Below are 23,571 nucleotides of genomic sequence, written 5' to 3'. Positions count from 1 at the left end.
GTGTTTTACATAAATAAATATTAATGGCCATGTGCACATAAGGTTTTAATTTCTCTTCACTTTTTTTTTTTTTAAGAACTTCACTATGTTTCTCACACAGTACCTTTTGGATACATTTAATGTCCTATTTACTCTCGCATGTATCAGGTAATGGGCAAATACGAGCTGCTAAGGAAAATGGCTACCTAATGACCATTGGCAGCAGAAACAAACTCCAGGTCATAAAAATTATTATTTCTGTTACTATCGTAAGATACAAATGCCCGCATTTTTATAAAGTAGCTTCTTTTATAAAGTACACACACAAAATGTGTGCAGAAAGAAAACTACCCTAAAACAATTTGAGGTATTTTTTTTAATGTTTATTTTTGAGAGAGAGAGACAGAGCGTGAACCGGGGACGGGAAGAGAGAGAAGGAGACACAGAATCTGGAGCAGGTTCCAGGCTGTCAGCACAGAGCCCAACGTGGCACTTGAACTCACAAACTGTGAGATCATGACCTGAGCCAAAGTCAGACGCTTAAACAACTGAGCCACCCAGGCGCCCAAAACAACTTGATCTCTTAAAGCAGTCATTGACATTAATTGCCATCAGTGTAGTAATGTGTCACTGTTTCCCTTAAATAATCCAAATAATGGAAAATTGGCCATCCAGTGGCTTCCTGGTGCATTATATAAATCATTTCTAGGAATATTGTTGAATTGTTTCTATTAAATATTTATCTGGTAAAATAGTATTTTAGTTAAAAATTTCCAGGGAGAGAAATCCTCATCCTCTAATGATAATTTATTTTCATTATCCTTAAATTTACAAAGTATTTCCTTAAATTTTGATTGGAACAGTATAAACCAAATGTGATAGAAGTATATAGTCTTTGAAAATTGATTAGCCTAGGTGTTTCTTGCTATATATGTCTTTGACTTTTTATACATAAACTATGTTTTGACATAACTATTTACATTTCATTTTGGCATTGTTTTAAAAAAACCTTGGCTATTGACGGTATTATATACTGACTGCTCACTATTCTAACAGGAAGCAGTAGTCTGGATACTTCTACTCGAAGCAGAAGTTCAAAGGCTGCTGTGTCAACATCTAGAAATATGTCTATTATAGATGGTGAGTATGGACTTGAAATGATCAGCTAGCAGTTATTTATCAATGTCAACATAGGAAGACCTAGGAATTCACCATTAGTAAACCTCATCGGTCTGTGTTGCCATCACTGGGGGGAGTCAAAAGGATTATTAGGATTACAGGATAAATTATTTTTTTTAAAGGTCTTTGCCATTCATCAGAGCTCTTGAAAAGGGTGAGCCTTAAAAATTATTTTTTATAATCCCTTATTTTTGACAAATTTATTTCCTGTTTATAGAGGGATCATGAAGACCTAGAAAAGTGAGTCAGTTGGTCAGTGTATCAGCAATGATCAAAAGAGAAAGAGCTGCTGCTTAATATGTTGTTTACTTTCTTATGCTGCTTTGGTCTGACTCTACTGTTAGCACAGGGAAGTCATGTAATCTGTATTTAAGAGAAATTATGGTTAGGATTCTTTAAACTAATTTTGTGTGTGTGTTATGGTCTAAAATTTGACCTCAACCTAAGGGGACCTATTTTTAATAATAGCATAAAAATATAATAAGCTGTATTTAAATTTTGAGATCACTCTAAGTTGTTGGTTTTATAAAAGTAACATTGGGTTTTTTTTCTTAATGTTTGTTTGTTTGTTTGTTTGTTTGTTTATTTGGAGAGAGAGAGAGAACCAGCAAGTAGGAGAGGGGCAGAGAGAAGGAGAGAGAGAGAATCCCTAGCAGACCGCATGCTCGCAGTTCAGAGCCTGACATGGGGCTCAAACCCATGAACCGTGAGATCATGACCTGAGCCAAAATTAACAGACTGAGTCACCCAGGGGCTCCTAAAAGTAACATTGTTAAAACATGTGGTTATATGTTTTTGTTTACCTAGCATTCATAAAATACATACATAGCCATATGCGTTTTATTTATGTTATCTATTATTGAGGTTAATTATTGTCTCATTCATAGCTAGGATTAATTTTAGACAGATTGGAGAGTTGGACTAAATCTTACACAATGAAATTTTATCAAGTGTAAATGTAAACTGCATATATGTTCAAAAGGACGGCTGTATAAAGAGTTGTGAGAGGTATGTGAGTTTAATCACATACTTAAATAAAAAAGACTAAGGTCAGTAAGAATGTGCAGGTCCTCCTAACTGTCCATGTTTACCGGTATTTTAACAATATTAATAGAAGTAGTGCCTCTTTGTAGCAAGGATGTTTTCCCTCTGTACTTACTTTTGGAACTGTTTCAAGAAGGATATCAACTACATATGATCATTCAGAAGAAAAACCATATAATAGGAAAAATGGTAGAAGGAACTTGAGATATCTAACCTGGGAAGAATTTAGGTCTTTATATAAATTCAACTCTGTCCTGTGAAAGATAGAATGCGTTTGATTTGTATAGTCCCAAAGGCAGTGGTGTTAAATATTTTTGAGTTCTGGATTCTTAAGAAGCTGATGAGAGCTGTGTCTCTTCTCCTTAAGTAGGTGCTCAAGTGCAGGTGCACTCATTTCCAAAGGATTCTGGGACTTCCATGAAGTTCATCCATGAGCTCCAATAAGGATAGATTGGAAAGACTAGAAGCTTACAGATTTAAGTTTATTAACTGATAAAATGGATCCAGAAGACTTAAGAATATACTTCACTTACTCCCACATCTTATAGGTGGGGGAGCTCAGCTAAGCAATTTGTACTAGGTTGATAAAGCCACTAACAATAGTCCTCATAATAGCTGATATTTATGAGAGAGTTACTGCATGCTTCTCAACAGCTCTCTGGTTAGATACTTACATTATCTCTCTTTTAGAGAAAAGGGAACTGAGGCTTTGAAAAGATAGGCAACTTACCCACAGTCTCACAACTGGGAAATTTTAAAACTTGGATTAATCCCACATTCCCTAGACTCTAGACTCCAGAACCAGGAGTTAGTCACTACTTGACCTTTGAACCACACTAGTTTAAGCTGTGTAGGTCCACTTATATGTGTGTGTGTGTGTGTGTGCGTGTGTGGTTTTTTTTTTTCTTTGATAAACACAGTACTATAAATGTATTTTCCCTTCCACGTGATATTCTTAATAACATTACCTTTTCTCTAGTTTACTTTGTTGTAAGAATACAGTATATAATACAATGTGAAAAATAAGTGTTAAATCAACTGTTTATGTTGTCAGTAAGGCTTCCAATAAATAGTAGGCCATTAGTAGTTAAGTGTTGGGGGAGTCAGAAGTTACATGGGGATTTTGGATTGTTCAGGAGTCAGTGCCCCTAACCCCTGAGTTGTTGAAAAGTCAGTTGTACTACTGGTTTCCAGAACAAGGTAAGATTAGATACCTACCTACTAGTTCTCAATAGAACAGTCTTTGCATTATACAGAGTAACCTGTCTAATTAATGTGAAGATAGCGTCAACTGCCCCAGAAGGAAGTGAATTATGACGCTATCAGAGGAAGTTTTCCACATTATTGGATGGCAACTGACATTGGAGGAAGGATAGAAACATTAGATCAAGTAAATGACTCTTAACCTTCTTATCGAAAGTTCTTTTGCTATGTTTTTCCTTGGTGATTATTCAGTACTTGAGGAGAGCCAGCTGAGATCCTTGTCTTTACTCCAAAAGCATGCTGTCTTTGTTGCCATTTAGGAAATGGCATCCAAAAAGGTGCTCTTGCATTCTTGGCAGGACTGAGATAAAGCCGAGAAGGAGAAAAATCAAAATGAGCAGCAGAGAAAGGATGTAGGCTGAGTTCAACAAGTCAGTCACACTTCTATGTTTGTTTATGTAGTAGTCTCTACATAGTGGGGTTATTTTACAAAATGTTCGTTATAAAAACAAAAGCAGAGAGAGATAGGAAAACAAAGTGAATAAAATCTGTACATTTTCATGTTAAGCCACCACAAATTGGTTAGCATGTGACACAGAGGCATAGATGTTATAAATTACCCACCTGTCCCTCAGCCCAGACTGCCTTTTTTTTTTTTGTCCTGGCTTAATTGTTTATGCGAAGCTTTCCTTGGCACCAATGGGCAGAATTTAATCACTTAAAAATGAGTCTTTTGTTGTTAGGAAATGAGCTATATCAGTTAAGCTTGTTGCTTGCTTCCCCCCCGCCCCAAGTAGTCTGTTTTTCCTCCAGCCAGCTGCATTTGGTGTTCTGCAGTTTCTCTACATTGAATCTAGATAGGGGATTCTCTTTTATCCTGCTTAGCATTTATTGGGCTCTAGGAAACTGAATTGGTGTCTTTCATCACTCCTACGAGTTCTCTCCCTTCAGATACTACCCCTGTGCTCTTCTTTTTCTCCTCCCTTCTGGGTCTTCACTTACATCAATACAAGAAGCACTCTGTCCCCAAGTGACTATTAATCTCTCTTGTATCTTCCATTGTTTTATCTTCCTGTGCTGTGTGATCTTCCGATTGACCCATCTTTTTTTTTTTTTTTTTTTAAGTAAACTCTAACCCCACTGTGGGGTTCGAACTTACAGCCCCAAGGTAAGAGACACATGTTCTGCCCACAGAGTCAGGCAGCCTCCCCACACCCACCTATTCTTAAAAGTGTCCTTTAAATGTTTAATTTTCATTGTTTGTTGTTTTTTTTTTTGTGGAGGTAGAAATTCACATAGTTCTTTTGAAATATGCTGTGTGATTTTAAAAATTCCTTGCAGGTATTTTTAAGCCTGTCTGTAATTTTGTGTGTGTGCATAGTAAGGATACTTGTTTTGTATTCTGTGTCTAAGAACCTAGTGTCTGAATGTCTTTGGCCTCTTTTTATTGTCTATTTCTGATTTCTGTGTCTGTTGTTTCTCATGTATGGTGACATGTTTCTTTGCATGTTTTGTTATCTGTTGTCCCTAAAAAAATCTCAGCAGGAATAATTTGAGGTCAAGGATGAAGGTAAGGTCCTCCAGACATGATTCCTATTTGTTTCTCCAGGCCTCTGGGGGCACCACAAGTCTTAGACCACATTAAACTATGTTTAAATTTATGACTTGAGGTTCAGCCAGCTGATATGTACTTGCAAAATCCTATTTACATCTGCTTCCCTCTTAACTGTTGGGGTCCCAGCTTAAGGTAGGGAGGAAATGCATTAGCCACCCCCACCTTGTCTTGAGCAGGCCTTGACCTATTGTAGATAGCTCTTCCTTTCTCTATACAGAGCTGTCAAGACCAGTGTGAACATTTGTCCGGATCAACAGGTCCCCAGGAAAAAGGATTCTGCTTGATTCTCTGAGTTCGAGCTTTTTTTCCATTTTTGCCTGTTGCTTCTTTATGTGATCAGCAATTAAATACCATTCAGAATTTTTTTTTTTTAATGTTTGATGGAGCATTTTGGGTTGCTTTGAGCAGCAGTGTTTGTCTCAACAACCTAGCCCCCAGTAAACAAGTAGCAGAGGTTTTATCCGTGTTTTCTTTCTTTAAAACTTACATGTGACTGCCTCCTTTGCATCTAAAACTTTCTATCTCATACGGTTTTTTGTGAGCATTTTTTCACATTCTGCCATCAGCTCCTTTCAGAACTACTGCGCTTGTGAGGCTTTCCAAAGACCTTCTTTCCTGAGTCCTGCTGTTACCCATTGATAATGTGGAGTAAAGCTTCTGTTTGCATAGAGAAGACAAGAGACCAGTTATAGTGCCTTAAAATGTTCACCGATGTTCGTTTTTTTAAAAGTAATAATAGTCATTTGTAAAAAGCAGCTGTAGATAAAAGACAAATTAATGTGAAACTTAAGATTTCCTGAATTATGTTTAGGAGAAAATCTAAATGTGGTGTCTTTTGCAGCAGATGGTGAGGTTAAGAACCTGGGGTTTGGAGTCTGACATGGAATGGTCGGCCAGCTCTTCACTGGCTGCCTCCATGCCCTTGCCCCGGCAAGCACCGGCAGAACAGGGACTGAGTCATTTCTTTTTCATCACCGTATCCATAGTGCCTGGCATAGAGCAGATGCCCATTAAATACTGGAGAACGACTGAATAAAAACCCCTTAGAGATTGTATAGCATAAAGGTTAAAAGCATGGTTCTAAAGTCAGAGCTATCGGTTTGAATTCTGACTCCTTGATTTACTAGCTATGTGTCTTTCAGCACATTAATTAGGCTTTCCATCTTCAGTGTCCTCATCTGTAAGATGGGGTGATGATTGCATTGATCTCATTGGGTTATTATGCAGATTAATGAGAAAATACATGTGGAATATTTGGTGTAGTATATATACATATTAAGCCCCCAGTAAGAGTAGACTGTTTCTATTCTATAAGCTTCGGATCCCTTAGCTATAAAATTGACAGTATAAAATTGACTCCACAGAGAAGTTCGAAGTATCAAAAAAACTTACACATGTACATTACTTCGCACAGGATTTAGTAAGAATCCAAGGGAATGATTGCTGCTATTAGTATTAGTGGCAATGTTTACAATAAACTTAAGAAAATGGATGTTTTGTAAATGTTAGTCTAAATTTGTCTTTTATGTAAATTCATTTGGTCTAATGGATTTACAATTGAACTGTCTCCAACATTGAGACTTTTTTTGAAAAGTGAAATAGACTTTTTAACACACATGTGTAAAACATTTTCATTAGGTTAGATTTGGTGGTAAGTCTCTGACAAAATAACCATGGGGTACTAACTGTATCTACTATAACTTCAGGACAAAAGCATCTTTAAAACTATAGCTTCCAGTTCCCTACTGTAAATGGAGGTATGAAGAGATACATAAAGGTAAAATTCTATTATAACAAGCCCCATGGAGTGTAGAGATTTATTATTGTACCGGAATTGTATTGGGAAAGGTAGATATTACACTTACAGCCAGCAACAGTTATAAGTAAGAGTTGACAGCCCAGAGTTTTCCATTGAAGGTTTTCTGTAGAGGACGGTGACTGAGTGAGTGGTACCTCTAAAGACTCTGTGTTCGGATTTAATTTACCATCCTGGCTACCACTACTCCACCTACTACCACTGCTGCTAGCCACATTATTTGAATGCCTGCTACATCCAGGCGCTTGCCCAAACGATTTACATGAACTGCCTCTCTTTATCTTCTCAACCGTTTTCTGCACGAATTATTAACACTGTTGTATAGGTGGGGAAACTGAGACTTAAGGAAGCCAGGGGGCCTTGGCTGTAGTTACCCAGCTAGTAAGTCAAATGAGTTTAACTCTACAACCACCATACTGTATTGCTTCCTAACAGAACTCAGTGCACATTTTTCTGATGATTTAATTTACCTCACTGATACTTGTTGGGGATAAAAAGATAAGGCTCCTGTTTTCAAGGATCTGAGAGTTTGAGGAGTCAATTAGTGAATAATTATTGAGCAGAAATATGCTTTAAGAGTCATGATGGCTGGCTTTTTTTATTCAGTTGCCCTTATTTAAAGGTCTTTTGAATAGAATTAGAATGTGAGGCTCCAGTAATTGAGAGTAGAGTAGATAAGAGCTTTGCTTCTGCTCTTGATCTCTGTTCTCAAATAGACATCACAAGACTGGGAATAGAGCTTGGAATAGGAAAAATGAGCAGGTCATAAATTTAGGCTAGGTAGAAAGATTCCTGAGTTTTCAGACGGTAATTTTTAGCTTTGTGGGATTCTTTGAGTGTTTGACTTTTTCAAAGCCTCGTATATTTTTTTTCCTCCTCTTCCCTTGTTGTTTAGTTTGGGGGTTGTTTTGGGGGGCAACATTATTTTGTATTAGGAAACTGGTAAAGCTTGGGAGAAAATAAACCTCTAATTGGCATTTTGCAGTTTCTTCTGGGTTTTAAATATTATGCACCCAATTCTGGGCTTTTTGGAGGAGAGGGGTTAGTTCCCCACACCACCAAGCAATTCTTGGACATCAGCTGGGTTTCCTACAATTCAATTCCATTCTGACACTGCCTACCCAGAGGTAGCATCGCATTCCATGGGTTAAGGGCTGCTTCCATTTCACATGCTAATCATAGGTCTGCGTGGTTAAACTTGTGCTTCTGACTGGCTCTCAATCAGCTTTTCCCATAATTCCCTCTTTGGGTTTAGTTAATTTGCCAGGGTGGTTCACAGAACTCAGGAAACTAATTTATTCACTAAATTACTGGTTTAGTACAAAGGATATTAAAGGATACAGATCAGCAGCCAGATAAAGAGATATGAAAGGGAAAGTCCTTGTATCCTCAGGGAGTTCAGGGGCTGGCACCCTGGCATGTGGAAGCTTTCTGATTCACTACCTTTAAGCTTGCCAGATCCCTCCTTTGGGTTTTTAAAGCAGCCTCCTTACCACTGATTGATTAAATCATGGACCATTGGTAATTGCACCTCTGGCTCCAGGCTCCTTTCTTGGAAATCATGGGGTGGGATTGAGTTCCAACCTTTGATTTCCAGTTGGTTCCCTAGGTAAGCAGCCCTCAGCTGTAGGTGTAGTCCTAAAGTCACTTCATTAACATAGCAAAAGACAACTTTACAGCGCTCATTACTTAGGAAATTCCTAGGGTTTTAGGAGCTCTGCCACAAATGGGGACAAAGACCAAATATGTATTTCTTGGACACAGAATCCTAAGCAGGCTCCAGGCTCTGAGCTGTCAGCACAGAGCCCGACGCGGGGCTCGAACTCACAAACCGTGAGATCATGACCTGAGCCGAAGTCAGATGCTTAACCGACTGAGCCACCCAGGTGCCCCTGTATTTCTTATTATAAAATCTGAAAATCATGGTTTTGGTCTTTGGAAAAATGAAGGGTTAGCTAAACTTCATGATTCTAACTAATTTTATAAAGCTAAAATGTAAAGATTTAAAGGGAAGTTTTATAATAGCATAGAAGATACACTGTTTTCTAGAATTTTCCTCTGGACTGTTCCTTAGGTACAGAATATGGCTAACAAAGTAGAGGAGAATAAGAAAGCTCTTACTGGAACCACATGGCTCCTAATATAGCCCCAGGGAAAGGTATTGCCAATTATAAGAGAAAGAAGGCACCTTCTGCCTTTTATAAGAGAAGGAAGGGTCACCTTCAATGTACGTGGAGTTAAATCCGTTAGGTGATCAGATTTTAGCTTTCATGTATTTTTCTATAAAATGTTTTTAGTGTAGGTATGTTTATGAACACTGCTTGTTACTATATTTGAATTAAGACAGGAAATCGTGATACTGGCAGCTAGGCATTGATTTATTTGAACATATAATTTGATGTCCCTTTAGATTTTACACAATAGGAAATGGTTTTATAATTGGTCATCATGGATATTTGTAGATAGAGCTTACAAAATCTCCAGCTCAAGATGTGACAGATTTTCCTAAGTTATTTCAAGAGCAACATAATGAATGTTTCTTCTTTTGTATCATAGCCTTTAAATCTACAAGACAGCAGCCTTCCCGAAATGTTGCTACTAAGAATTATACAGAGGTAAGAAAAAAGTTTTTATAATTGGTTTTTAACAATTTATGCTCCTGCATTCTGAATTGTCAATTCTTTGATCAACAAAGTAAACAAGAGAAGGATAAGTGTAGAGTGTTAAAGCTAGGGAGAACTTTATGAATTATCAAGACAGGGCTTCTGGGATTTTTTTTTTTTTATTTAATCATGGATCTCATGATTAGAAAGCCATAAATGTATGTATCCAGTAATATTTTTAAGGATAACAGTGTTGAGCCAGAAAGGTCCGTGTGTGGAATATTAATATCGCACATAGGAGTTCAGTGCATATAGAGGTCTTAGTAAATCTGGCTATCTTTTGTTAATTTATACTCTCGTAATACTATGGCTTGTGTCTTGATGGCTTGGAGCTAGACTCAAGACAAACCAAGCGGTCAGAATCTGAGGACCTCTGTGTTCAGATTTAAACATAGGCCCTCTGCACCTCCTTTGGATTCCAAGAATTTGTATGGGCTTGACTCCCCTATTTCCTTACTTTCAAAACCCACTCACTCCTAAGCCAGTGTTCTTCCTTCTGTGTCAGGGTTTCTCAGTAGCAGCACTACTGACCAGATAAGTTTTGGACCAGGTGAGTTTTACTGTGAGGGACTGTTCTGTGCATTGTAGGGTTTTTAGCAACATCTTGGCCTATACCCTCTAGATGCCAGTAGCAAGCCCCCCTAATTGTGTCAATCAAAAATGTCTCCAGACGTAAGTTTCCAGAATAGGAGTGGGGGTTAAAAATCCCCTCCAGTTGAGAATCTGTGGTCTGTATAATACCTGCCCCAGCAGCATTTTCTCAAATTTCTTTTAATCTTTTGAGTATGTGACACAATTGATCACCCCACTTCTCCAGGAAACTTCTGTCCTGATTTTCATTTTGTTCTTTTGTCTCTCTTCATCTTCCCCCTCCTTCTTCCTGTTGTCACTGATACGTGAGTGTACCAGTGCTAGCTTTTGTCCTGAGCTCCATTTTATTATTTACATTCAACTGTTGTCTGCTGTCACTTCAAGATCATCATATCTAAAGAAATTATCATCACATCCACACAGTAGCTTCTTTCCTAGAGTTTTCTAATATAAGGCAGGAACATGAGTTCAAAAGGAACAGGTGGTGCTAAACTAACTTTTTTTTCACTTTTTAACTGTGGTTACACATTGGTAGATTAGAGGAGTATTGAATACATTTGATTCCTTCAAGGCATGGAAGACAATCTTCTGATAGTTTTATGACAATGCAGAAATATTGGCTGGATTCATAGCTTCTTAGACAACTGCATTTAATGATTTTTTATTAATAGTTCAGTGTCAGCCTGGAGGGGGAGATCTCAGGTGCTGTCTTTTCACTGTTTTGTCTTCTGCTTCATTAGTTAGTTGACGACATAGCAACTAAGTGTATTAAATGTCAAGATAACACTAAATGTAGAGGAAGAAGTAGTATTTTGGATGTTAGTATCAAGAATCACAAATGTCTTTACTGGGGCCTAAAACTACCAAATGGTGTTTAACAGGGATGAATGTCATAGAAAGCTAGATATACAGTACTTTCCACATGGTCTTATACCAAATTTTAAACTGGAAATGGTCTCCTCACTAGAACCCAAGAAAATCACAGGCACTGTCTGCACGTGACCCTATGTGAGTCATTCACCTTAGGTGCCATGGCTGCTGTGGTGTCCAGGAGGAAGGTGAGCTCAAACACGTTGTATAGAAAGAATACCATTTATGATTGAAGACATTGGAGGGAGGTCAGGCTAAGCTTCAGTTTTAACAATTGCTCTTCATGGGGTTTCCGCCCCCTTTTTTTTGTGACTTTTTTGGTATATTTAAAAAAGATTTTTCTTGTGATTCAATTATTCTTTTTTTTTTTTTAATTTTTTTTTAAACATTTATTTTTGACCACCTTACACCTGTCAGAATGGCTAACATTAACAACTCAGGCAACAACAGATGTTGGCGAGGATGCAGAAAAAGAGGATCCCTTTTGCATTGTTGGTGGGAATGCAAGCTGGTGCACCCACTCTGGAAAACAGTATGGAAGTTCCTCAAAAAACTAAAAATAGAACTACCCTATGACCCAGCAATTGTACTACTAGGCATTTATCCAAGGGATACAGGTGTGCTGTTTGGAAGGGACACATGCACCCCCACGTTTATAGCAGCACTATCAACAATAGCCAAATTATGGAAAGAGCCCAAATGTCCATCAATGGATAAAGAATATATATATACGTACGTGTATATACATACACGTACGTATATATATATAAAAGAATATATATATACGTACATATATATGTGTATATATATATATACACACACATATATATATGTACGTATATATATAAAAGAATATGTATATACGTACATATATATGTATATGTATATACACACATACATACATACATATAATGGAGTATTATTTGGCAATCAAAAAGAATGAAATCTTGCCACTTGCAACTACGTGGATGGAACTGGAGGGTATTATGCTAAGTGAAATTAGTCAGAGAAAGATAAAAATCATATGACTTCATTCATATGAGGACTTTAAGAGACAAAACAGATGAACATAAGAGAAGGGAAACAAAAATAGTATAAAAACAGGGAGGGGGACAAAACAGAAGAGACTCATAAATATGGAGAACAAACTGAGGGTTGCTGGAGGGGTTGTGGGAGGGGGGATGGCCTAAATGGGTAAGGGGCATTAAGGAATCTACTCCTGAAATCATTGTTGCACTGTATACTAACTAATTTGGATGTAAATTTAGAAAAATAAAAAATGAAATTTAAAAAAAAAGATTTTTCTTGAGATTCAATTATTCTTTTTTTTTTTTTTAATTTTTTTTTTAAACATGTATTTTTTTAAAGAGAGAGAGAGAGACAAAGCCCAAGCCAGGGAGGGGCAGAGAGAGAGGAAGACATAGAATCCGAAGCAGGTTCCAGGCTCTGAGCTGTCAGCACAGAGCCTGATGCAGAGCTCGAACCCACAAACTGTGAGATCATGACCTGAGCCAAAGTCAGACGCTCATCTGACTGAGCCACCCAGGCGTCCCTCAGTGATTTATTCTTATTCAGGTGTTCCATTCCCATAAAAACTACTCCCTGTTTTGTTTTTCCCTTAGATGATTGAGGTGGATGAGACGGATGAAGAAGAAGACATGTTTCCTACCACTTCAAAAACAGAGCAGAGGTAGGTACGGTGACTTTGTGCAGAAAGAAACATCTGAAGAAATTTAAAATTATTCAGAGCTCTACTTACACATTTTTCTGTGCCATAGAAGTTTTAACAGATTTATTTTCCAACTGGTCAAGTAAATAGAGAAGTGAAAAATAGATGGTGGGCTGGTTCACAGAGTTGGTGCAGCATCATTACAAGTGATTTTCAACGGAACTTACCCTGTAATCTGTTTCCTTTTGTCTGTATTACCCAAAGATTTTCCCGATGGAGTTCTGTATTCTCTCTAATTAACAGAAAATAATTTTTTATATTTCTTTATAGTTGATTTCAGCTTCTCTTCTTTGTTATCACATTTTTATATACTGAGTTACACAGGGTGCTGTGCTAAATAAACACTGAAAAGAGGATCATGTTGGCTTTTTCTGCCCTTGAAGCACTTGTGTGCTTTTCCCTGTCCTTTTGGTTTTTGCCATTTTTGCTGTTACTGTAAGGGTTGACTTAATTCACTATTGCCATGTTCTCTGTGTTCATGTTTCAGGTGAACACTGCTTAACTTAAGCTCAGTTAATGAAAATTTCTACTTAAGAAAATAATCAAGAGCTTCTCTTAACACAAATTTTCTGTGTGAACATTAAATTAGGTCTGATGGGGGACATAATAAATGTTTTAGCATGGTTATTGCCTTTAGGCAGCATAAATTATAGTGGAAAAGAGAGATGAACACATTTCAGTCCATTAAAGGATGATGAGTCAGTACATAATCGTGTGCGAAATTTTATGATACAGACTAGGTGTGAGTGCTTATAGGCCCTTAGAAAACGGAGCAAGAATTGTGGGCTATGAAAAAAGAAAAGGCTTTATAGAATGAGTAAAATCTACCTGAGATTTTGAAGATAGGAATCATCTGGAGCAAAGAGGTGGAAAAGGACAGCTGAGAGTGATGGCCTGAGCAGGAGCTGTGGCACTAAGGGGGAGAATGAGAAAAAAACCCTGCCTCCGTGTTTCTCACACTGTTTTTCATGATCTCAGCCTTTTTTCGTTACCTAAGGATAAAAATTAAATTCGACTTAAATTAATTAAAATAGCCTAAATTTAATTTCTCCCTAACAAGAGAAGTTAAATACTAAAGAATGAAATTTTGCTGGGTAGGATTGAGTTTGGGAAGGGTCAAAACCATTGTAGTATCTCAGTATTTTTCACCCACCCCATCTCCCGGGACCAGTTTTCATTCCTTGGGTGTGATGTTGACCCCACCAAGAATATATGCTTTATGTGAATTACAGGTCTGTGTTGGAAAAATTGGTAGGTATAGTTCCCTATCCACCTATTTCTAGGGTTAAACAGTATGCTAGGAGCTGGGGCTAGAAATACAAAAGAAATGTTTCCTTCCTTCAAGGAATTTCCACGTTAGCAGTACACTAATTATAAGGCACTAATAATCCAACAAGATGAATGTTTTATTCCAGTGCATTGAAATCTGAGGGAAGTGACAGTGTCTTCCTAGAATAGGTCATTGAAGGCTTCACAAAGAAGGTAGGTCACAACTGGGCCAATGATCAACAGATGTGTAGAAATGCTTAAAGGAAATTGTAAAGAATTTCTTCTGCCGTTGAAGGTCTTTCTAGCTGGGCTGAGAACCAAATTGACGTGAGACAGATTAACAGGAGAAAATCAAATTTAATTTTGTACATAGGGGGTAATCCACACAAACATGGCAATTCCAAATATATATGTCATTCTGAACTAAGGAGAAGGGGATGGGGGTCTGGGATGGCAAAGGGAAGGAAAGCAGTTCACAAGAAGATTATAAAAGTGTAAATACTTAGTAAATAAATGTTTGCCGGGACATTCAGAATCAGTAGGACAAAGAGGACTTTGATCAAACAGGCCTTGCTAGGTTTCTCCTGTCATACCTTAATATATGTCATAATGTAATTATCTATGGTGATAGCTTTCTTTCTGGAACAGGTCCTCTACTAAACTCTTTGTAAGCATTTGAGGGAGAGGTAAAGAGCTTTTCCTGAATCTGCTGGGGTTTGATTGCTTCTTAACTCAAAATAATCTTCATGCCAGAGTGGCCCATCTTGGTGTGGCCTGCTCTTGGCCCCTACAAAGTTAACAGGATGCAGCAGTAAACAGTAATGTCATAGGCCACAGACATCTGCTCTGAAAGGGTGATCCGGAAAGGCCTCTGAGGAGGATACGTTTAGGCTGAAATCTTACTGAAAGAGACGTGGCCTTGCCTAAAGCACAGGGAAAGGCACATGTAGAAGTCTCTTGAAGAAGAAACAAGCTTACTGTAGACTAAAACATGGGAAAGAAGGGAGTTGGTATAAGAATAGGAGAGGCAGGAGTATATCATGAAGCAGGAACAGTTGAGCAAGGTAAGGAATTCGGACTTTATTATAAATGCAGGGGGAACACGGAAGGATTTGGGGAGAGTAGTGGCTCCGTGGGATTTACATTTCTGAAGGCTCCCTGTGGTGCAGGAGGCAGGGCACCAGCTGGCTGACCTGAAAGGCCGGTGCTGCTGTGGGGAGTCCCTGGACTCCCTCGAAGAGAGATGATGGAGACTTGCGCCAGAGTGGTAGCAGGGGAAAGGGAGAGAATAGATGGTTTCAGGTTATGTTGTGAGGTAGACATGACAGCAGTTGGGGATGGATTGAACATTTGGAGTGAGAAAGAATGGCGTACCAGGGTTGATTTCCAGGTTTCCTATTTGAACACTTACTGCCATACACTGAGAAAGGCATAAAAGAAGAGAAACGGATTCTCGTAAAGGATGATTGGCAGATAATCAAAAATTCAGCTTGAGACATGGAAAGTTTGAGTTGCCTGCGAAATTGACTTTGAAGGGGGTTGGTTATAGGCAATTGCAGATCTGAGTCCAGAGCTGAGATCAGAGGTTAGGATGATCACAAAATTTACTTCTAAGCAGCATATAACTGATACACTGATACTTAATGAAGCCATTGGAATGGATTGATCACCTCGAAAGAGAAGGTAGAGACAAAAGATGGCTTGTGTTCCAGTACCTGGGTTTCAACCTTTCAAATTTAGGAAAAGTAGAAAAGGCAACAAGAAGGACCTGAGAAAGACCCAGGAGAGTATAGAGTTGCCAAGGCCAATGCCAGCCTTTGTAGAGGAGTACACAATACTGTGATGGGCTCAGACGCAGGTTAGATTGTATATTTGCAGTCCGTAGTTGAGGGTCATTGAGGTAGTTAGCTCATAGAAAGATTTACTTGAATTTCTCAGTCTTGAGTTACTGTCTTCAACTTGAGTCCAGTATCAATCAGGACTCCTTTGGTTCCAGTCGATAGAAACGTAACTCAAATTTGCTTAAGGAGAAGGAGATTTATTGAAAGAATATCCATACTTGTTCGGTCATTCTTGTCTTTAATTAAAGACAAAATCTGTGAATTAAAACACACAAAAACAGGTGTAGCCTTTGCAGGTTTTTTCAGTGGCGCCTCAGTAGTTGAGAGGAAAAAGAAGTTTAGCTTGCATGAAGTCTTTATTTTTCATTATTGGATGGTGAAAATGCAACTTCAGTATGTTTGACATATATTTTCAGCGTATTAAAACTCATGATGTGGTTGCCATTTTGGGTGGTCTACTTTTCAGAAGAATAAATGTCGACTTCTTATTTATCTATGAGGTAATAATAGTAACTGAATTGCTCAGTCAGGCACTCTTCCAAGTCTTTACATGTGAATTAGCCTGTTTGGTGCTCACAGCCATGCCAGGTATTCATGGTTAGAGCTACATTATCCTGGGGTGCCTGGGTGGCCCAGTCGGTTAAGCACCCATCTCTTGATTTTGGCCCAGTTCATGATCTCAAGGCTCATGAGTTCTATCCCCACATCGGGCTCTGTGCTGACAGCACAGAACCTACTTGGGATTCTGTCTCTCCCTCTCTCTGCCCCTCACCCTGCACATGGGCTCGCTCTTACTCAAAAAATAAGTAAATATTAAAACAAAAAACTCTGTTATCTCCATTGTACCTTTGAAGAAGGCGAGGCACAATAGGTTAAGTGGCTTACCTAAGATGACCCAGCTAGTCACACAGCCAAGACATTCTGCTCCAGAACTGTCTCTGTTGTCACTTCTGAACTTAATAGATTAACCTCTCAAACCATTGTGCAGGCAGCAAGGATCATTTAAATGATGAGAGGCAATTTAGAAATTAACATTTTGGCAGCAGATCTGAAATCAGCCATGGCAGATTGGTATTTCTGATGACAGCAACTGAATGACATGATTTAGGCTGGTTTTGAAGAATTATATTACTAATGGCAGGGTTTGTATGGTTACCCTGATTATAATTTACAGCAGTTAAGCTCTGCTGCTTCCTAGGTATGGACCTTGTGCAAGTTTTTTTGTTTTGTTTTGTTTTGTTTTTACTTTTCTGTGCCTGAGTGTCTTCATTTATAAAATGAATATACTAATATTTACTTCATAGGGTTATGAAGCTTAAGTGAGTTCACGTTTATCAAGGACTAAGTACAGTGCCTGGCACACAATAACAGCCCTGTAAGTGCTTATTAAATAAATTAAGTAACATGCTAGGGAAAACAAGCATAACAGGAGGAAGGGTAAGCAGTGAAAGCACTAATATGCTTGCAGTTAACTTGAAAACAGAAATAGCTTCCAGTTGTAAGATTCCTTTCTGCCAAATAGGCAATGGAAAGCCTGCTTTTCCCTAGAAAAAGTCGTTCCAAACTCTATCCTTATACTGAGAATAAGAGGGCCCTTCAGGTTTGATAGAGCTGGTGGATAATAACGACCCTCCCTTTAAAAGCAGCAAGTACAAGAAGACCCAGCCCCACTGGGCCAGGGGGAGGAGCAGAGGTTGAGAGGATTCTATTGAACGTTGCAGTGGCAGGGAACTAAGGTTTTTGTGGCACCTTTTATGTACCAGGCACAATATAAGGCCAGTTTAACATGTTGCCCTGTGTTTATAACACTGCTACAACTGACTTACTGGCTGAACATCTCTAGACGAGGAACTCTAATTTATGGCCCCAAATGCTAGCTGAACAAAAATGGAGAAAACTTATACAACTCCTGGCACTCGATTTGATACACCCTTCTCCCTTTATTTCTTTCCCTCCCCTCTGCTGATTTCTAAGGATAGGGGATCCTTCACAGATGAGATCTGTAGGTCTGTGGGATCTCTGAACTAGGATTCTTGTTATGATAAGATGAGCCACCATCTGTCATAGATGACTGGCTTGTCTCTGGGTTCCATTGGTTATTGGGGAGACATCAGAGGCAGAGTCACATCTCAGTGGGTGTTTCCATAAACCCCACCCCTTTCTCCAGGCCCCCAACAAGAACTTTCTAACCTAACTTTGCCACCTGGGCACTATGACTTTATGCTCTTGATCTGCTTCCTGTCACAGATAGAAGCAAGTCAGCAACTGATCAGGTAGTTCCTGCTTGGGTCAAGTATAGATAGAGATGGGCACTCCCCAAATGGATCATTTGATAAATGTCCTCGATCTGTACTTCTAAAACCATGTTGTTCTTCAAGTTTGCTTGACAAATCCTCGTGTCCTTTACTTTTATGCATAACAGCCTGTGGATTTTTCGCTTTCCTTCTGACACAAGACCGCTTGATTCTCAACCTGTTTTCCAGACAAGACCTTCAGACATACTTCCTTTGCTGTAATATCCCAAAGCATAATAATAAATTATTAACTAAGAATTGACAAATGCTGCTTTCATTTAAGAGAGAAGTCAGCAAACTTTCTTAAAGAGCCCGATAATAAATATTTTAGGCTTTTCAGACCAAGAGGCAAAACTGAGGATATTCTGTAGGTATTTATATAACCATCTAAATGTACCCCATTTCAAAATGTGAAACCATTCTTAGCTCACAGGCAGTAGAAAACCAGGCAGGCTGGATAGGCTGCATGTGCTAGTGATCTAAGAAGACAGAATTCTTATGGATAAAAAGACATACGAATATAAATTTCATTAATTAGCACAAGTTAAGCTTCATAAGGATGGGAATCTTGATCTTCTTGTACGCTGATATTTCCCAAGACCTATCAGAGTACCTGGAAAAGAACAAACACTCAGTTTATATTTGCTATTTGCTTTGGATTGAACACAAATCATATAATGACGCAACCCTAGAAAGCAGTGAGCCTTTCCTAAAATCGTTTTAGCCTGTTGAAGAGACATAACTGATATTTGAATAAAAAGTATTTCAGTGTTGCCACAATTTTTAGGAGTGGGGGTTGGTAGTAGACGCATGTTAGTAACATGCTGAGCCCTATACTAACAAGCAAGTATCAGTGTAGTGTTTAATGTATGTCAGGCACTGATCTGAGTAAGTATAGTAACACAATTAATCTCTAAAAATTATTATCCTCATTTTATGGATGAGGAAATTGAGGCAGAGAGGCTAAGTAACTTGCCTAAAGCCACATAGCTAGTAAACAACAAAACTGGAATTCAGACCCTGGCCCCAGAGTCCTTTTTCTCACCATTAAGTTTTTATGCTGCTAATGTACATTAAAGGGAAGGTATTACCTAATTTTATTCGTGGCTGCTACTAGAATGAAACATTTAGCTAAAAAGGCACTTCTGATGAATTCTGATTCATTTTCCTTTTTTCCATGTTTCTTCCTCAGGTGTCCGAGCACATCATCATCATCAAGCAAGCGCATGTCCCAAAGCCAAATAGCTAAAGGGGTCGATTTTGAATCAGATGAGGTAATCAAGTAATATTATTCAATCTTCATTAATTTTTAGCAATTCATAAAATTTAAATAAGGACTGGGGCACCTGGGTGGCAGTTGATTGAGTGTCTGACTGTGGCTCAAGTCGTGATCTCACAGTTTGTGAGTTTGAGCCCCGCTTCAGGCTCTGTGCTTTCAACACAGAGCCCGCTTCAGATCCTCTGCGCCACCCCCCCCCCCCGCCCCTCCCTGCTCACGCTTGCTCTGACACTCTCTTCTCTCTCTCTCTCTCTCTGTCTCTCAAAAATAAATAAACATTTTTTAAAAATGTAAATAGGGACTGCTAAGCTAGTTGCTGGAAATTATTTTTTCAAATAGTTTCATTGATAACCTTCCTTTGAACTGCACTTAAGATGTTAAGAGTCCATAAGTAGCATCTGTTGAGTACCTGTAAGTGTAAATACTCGGACGTAAAAGGCCTGCCAATTTTTGAAATAAGATAATTTGCCCTGTTAATGGATCAGAATAGTTGTTTTCAGCATTTGTCATTTATATTTGGAGAAGTGATGATAATATTCTTGAAGTTTTTAATGTTACTTTAATAAAATATTTGTTAAGTACCCACTGTATGCTTTACACATTTCCTATATAAAATGGTATGTGGTGGTGATTTTCATTCACAAAGGTGTTCAGATATGCACTGAAATATTAAATGGCAGGATATGTGAAAGAAACCAAGTCAAGACAAGTCGAGTCTGGGCCAGAAAAGGAGCAAAGAAGGAATAGGACAAGGCAGACTCAGGACTTGCCTCTTGGCTTTATTCGTTTGTTGGTTCAGCTACCTTGAATTAAATAAAGTCTGGCCTTTCCCGTTCCTCCGTGGAGGCCATTTGAAAGGACTTTGCTAGTTTTCGTTGAATTGTTTTAAGGCATTTTTCTTAAGTCTATAACCTCTTTTGTTTATTTTTACTTAAAAAGTTTCTCAATTGTGACAAAAACACGTGGCGTAAAACTTGCCATCTTAACCATTGTTCGGTGTGCAGTGCCCTCGTGTTCAGTATGTTCACTTGTTACGCAGTGGATCTCCAGAGTCTTTTCCTCTTTCGGAGTTAAAAATCTTCACCCGTGGAACAACTCTTCATTTCCCCTTCCTCCCGGCCCCTGGTAACCACTACTCTTTTCGTTTCTGTGAATTGGACTGATTTAGATACCTGCTCTGAATGGAGTCATAAGTCTTTGTCTTTTTCAGACTGGCTTATTTTACTTAGCACAGTGTCTTCCAGGTCCACCCCTGCTGTGGCGTGTGACTCAAACCTTTCATTTTGAGCTTCACCTGTTGCTATCATGTCCCTGTATCGCAGCTGAGGTTTTGAACCAGCTTGAGGAGAAGACTCACCAGCAGTTCAGGCTGCAGAGAAAAATGGCACCGTGAGCTCAATCTACCTATGGAAAAAACTAATATGTTTTTTCCAGGAGGGGGGTGAGCAGTTAACGTTAATTTGTTAATTCCCAAGCATCTAGATAGACATGTGGTTATATGTTACAGTTGAAGATTTGTATATAGTTCATGTTAACTGCAAAGAAAAACTGTTGACTAATTATTATGCTCCAATTTGGATTTACCTCTGGTTTATTAATAACTTCTGCCTTTGATAATAGCAGAAAATAAATCAAAGAATGTGAATGAGTTTGTATTTTTCAAGGCATCCATTTCTTACCAGATAGCCAACTTAGCTAACATTTGAATGTGTTAATACCACCAACAAAGCCTAACACCAAATAATTACCCCTTTTTATCAGTGTCTTAAAAGAAACATAAATTAAAATTTTACATGCAATTTTGCTTTCTCTTCTGAATATTTAAAAGTTTTTAAATAACTTTTTAAATAAAAATAAATAAAAGTTATTGCCTTAAAGCAATTCAACAAATTATCCTCATCAAATTTTATATTTTGGGCTTCTCAAAGGTTTTAGTTTTCCTACTCTTTAACTAAATTCTTCTGATATTCCTGTCAGCTCTTAGTATGCCTATAATCTGCAGCTTAGTTCCAGCAAGGGACCTCTTTCATACTGCTTCTTTTCCCAAAAAGACATTTAAAAGATTGATTTGCTAGATGTTTTTTTACAGCAGTCTGAGAATAGCTAGCTATCTCTAGCATAAAATAGGTAATGGGAGATAAGAATTACAGCTATTTCTCAGTTAGGCCATGTAGCTTCATTATTTGGGGGTGGGGGGTGAGTTTCCAGAACATTAGGTAACACCAGTAATAATATGTAATTGGAAAAAAACCTATTCAAAAACCAAATAGAAATAATTTGAAGAGTATTAATTTTCTTGGCTTCCCCACATCTTTTTTGCCTTTTCGGTTAATAGAAATGTGTATGGTATGTATTATAGGTGTGTATACACACACACACACACACACACACACACACACACACATCAGGATCAATTATTTTGAGTGCTTCTTAGCAAGCTACTAGGGAAGGGAAAAGTTCATATTTATAAGGGAAATACAAAACTGAGTGCCTTCCTCATGTGAAAGGAAATGGCCCTTACTGGTGGTGGTGTTTACCCAGAAGCACTTCTGTCTTGCCTCAGTGAAGCATGGAACAACCACTCATGTAACATTTGTGTCATTGCAGGATGACGACGATGATCCTTTTATGAACACTAGCTCTTTAAGAGGAAACAGAAGATAATAATGGCAGTTTGAAGCATTCAAGGTTCAGGAAAAATCAAAACACTGCAAGCAAACAGTTTACAGTTGAAGATTTTTTTTAAGTATTGCTGTTAATTAAAGAATTTGAAAGAGACTTACTTAACAGAGAAACTTAACGTATAAGAATTTGTGTTTTGACGTATCATTTCATGAACATGACTCCTTTAATTGAGAAACATCCCAATTTGAGGACATCCAGAATGGCACTGGTTCTCCATACTTTTTAATCTAGTTCTTAACATTACCTGGGGATGCTCTACAAGATCAGAATGTTTTCTTTACATATATTAGCGTACATCTAACTGAATGAGGGCTTTGCTTAAATACCATTCTTGAGTGAGGATTAACAAATCTGTCACTCTGTGTTTCTGCTTCATTATCAAAGACTGTCAGTATTTTAATGTAGTTACATGTAACCAAAGTTGCGGAAAAGAGCTTATAAAACTTAACCTCCTTGTAATTTTAATAATTTCTAAAGATTCTGGATTTCCTGAAGGTAAAACAATCTGTAAAACCATGCCTAAGCTCATTGTTTGTTACTAAGTGTTGTTCTTTTTCTATTGTTTGTGATCGTGTCAGCCACTGAGACTTTGAATGTTAGATGTATCTTATACTTTGAATAATTAGATATATTTGTATTAAAAAATAGAGCAGTCTCTGAATTACTAAGTTTTTGATTTCAGTTGTAGCAAAGATTTTAAAAAATTGTGTTCCCATTCAGCAATAGTCATTTTCTCTGTTCTCCATTATTCGTGGTTCTCTCTTTCTCCTGTGCTATATCTGTCTCCTCTATTTCTAGGAGGAAAAGCGTTAAGAAAGATTTATACTTAACTGTATCTTTCTTAGAAGATAATTGAGGAACGTTTTTTAGATAGAGTGGTCAGTTGGTCATTACGATTATATTAGATTAAAATATTAAAATACAACCTCTGTGGAATATCAGTGCCAAAATTTCATATTAGTAATATTTTATCTTAACATCAGACATAGTTCCAGAAATCTTAGTGAAGCAGCCTGTGTTAAGTTCATATTTTCTCCCATCCAAGTACTAACCAGGCCCGACGCTGCTTAGCTTCCAGGATCAGGCACATTCAGGGTGGTATGGCCGTGGACAAGTTTGTATTTCCTTACTGTGTTCAGTGGGGGTATAAGAATTGGACCTCTTCAGATTTAAGTTCAGTAATTCCGTTCCTCTGTCTTAAGACTGTTAAAACACCCTTAGAGTATTCCTTCCTATCGTCTATGAGGTACCTATATTTAAAGACTCCTTAGGGAATTTGTAGACCTGGGCAGTACAACAAGCACACATTTCTTCATTTGTAGAGTTATACACTTGACTGAGCAGTAGTCATGATTATTGGCACGGTCACACCTGGACTGTGTCAAATTATAAAAGAACATTTGCCTGGTGGCTGTCTCCATATTATAGCCCTTTGAAATGGCCTAGGCCTGGGATATAACTTTCTATTGGGATAAAGTGTGAATCCGTTTTAAATATTAAAAAATATATATTTT

The 23,571-nt window shown here is 38.0% G+C and overlaps 1 protein-coding gene across 6 annotated transcripts in view; it reads left to right on the top strand.

Moving 5' to 3' along the window:
* Positions 1–22,718, top strand: part of MRE11 (MRE11 homolog, double strand break repair nuclease) — a 74,059-nt gene extending 51,341 nt beyond the window's left edge. For all 6 annotated transcript variants that reach the window (XM_015085291.3, XM_015085265.3, XM_015085258.3 and 3 more), the window contains 5 exons: positions 1,036–1,119; positions 9,393–9,451; positions 12,583–12,650; positions 19,286–19,367; positions 21,980–22,718. In XM_015085291.3, coding sequence (XP_014940777.3) covers positions 1,036–1,119; positions 9,393–9,451; positions 12,583–12,650; positions 19,286–19,367; positions 21,980–22,036 — 350 coding nt within the window. In that variant the 3' untranslated portion in view covers positions 22,037–22,718. The remainder of the gene's footprint in view (positions 1–1,035; positions 1,120–9,392; positions 9,452–12,582; positions 12,651–19,285; positions 19,368–21,979) is intronic.
* The last annotated feature ends 853 nt before the right edge of the window (positions 22,719–23,571 follow it).

Source organism: Acinonyx jubatus, chromosome D1 (genome assembly GCF_027475565.1).
Source record: "Acinonyx jubatus isolate Ajub_Pintada_27869175 chromosome D1, VMU_Ajub_asm_v1.0, whole genome shotgun sequence".
NCBI classification, from domain to species: Eukaryota; Metazoa; Chordata; class Mammalia; order Carnivora; family Felidae; genus Acinonyx; species Acinonyx jubatus.
The sequence above is the reverse complement of the archived record's forward strand: the minus strand, read 5'-3'. Positions and strand labels throughout refer to the sequence as shown.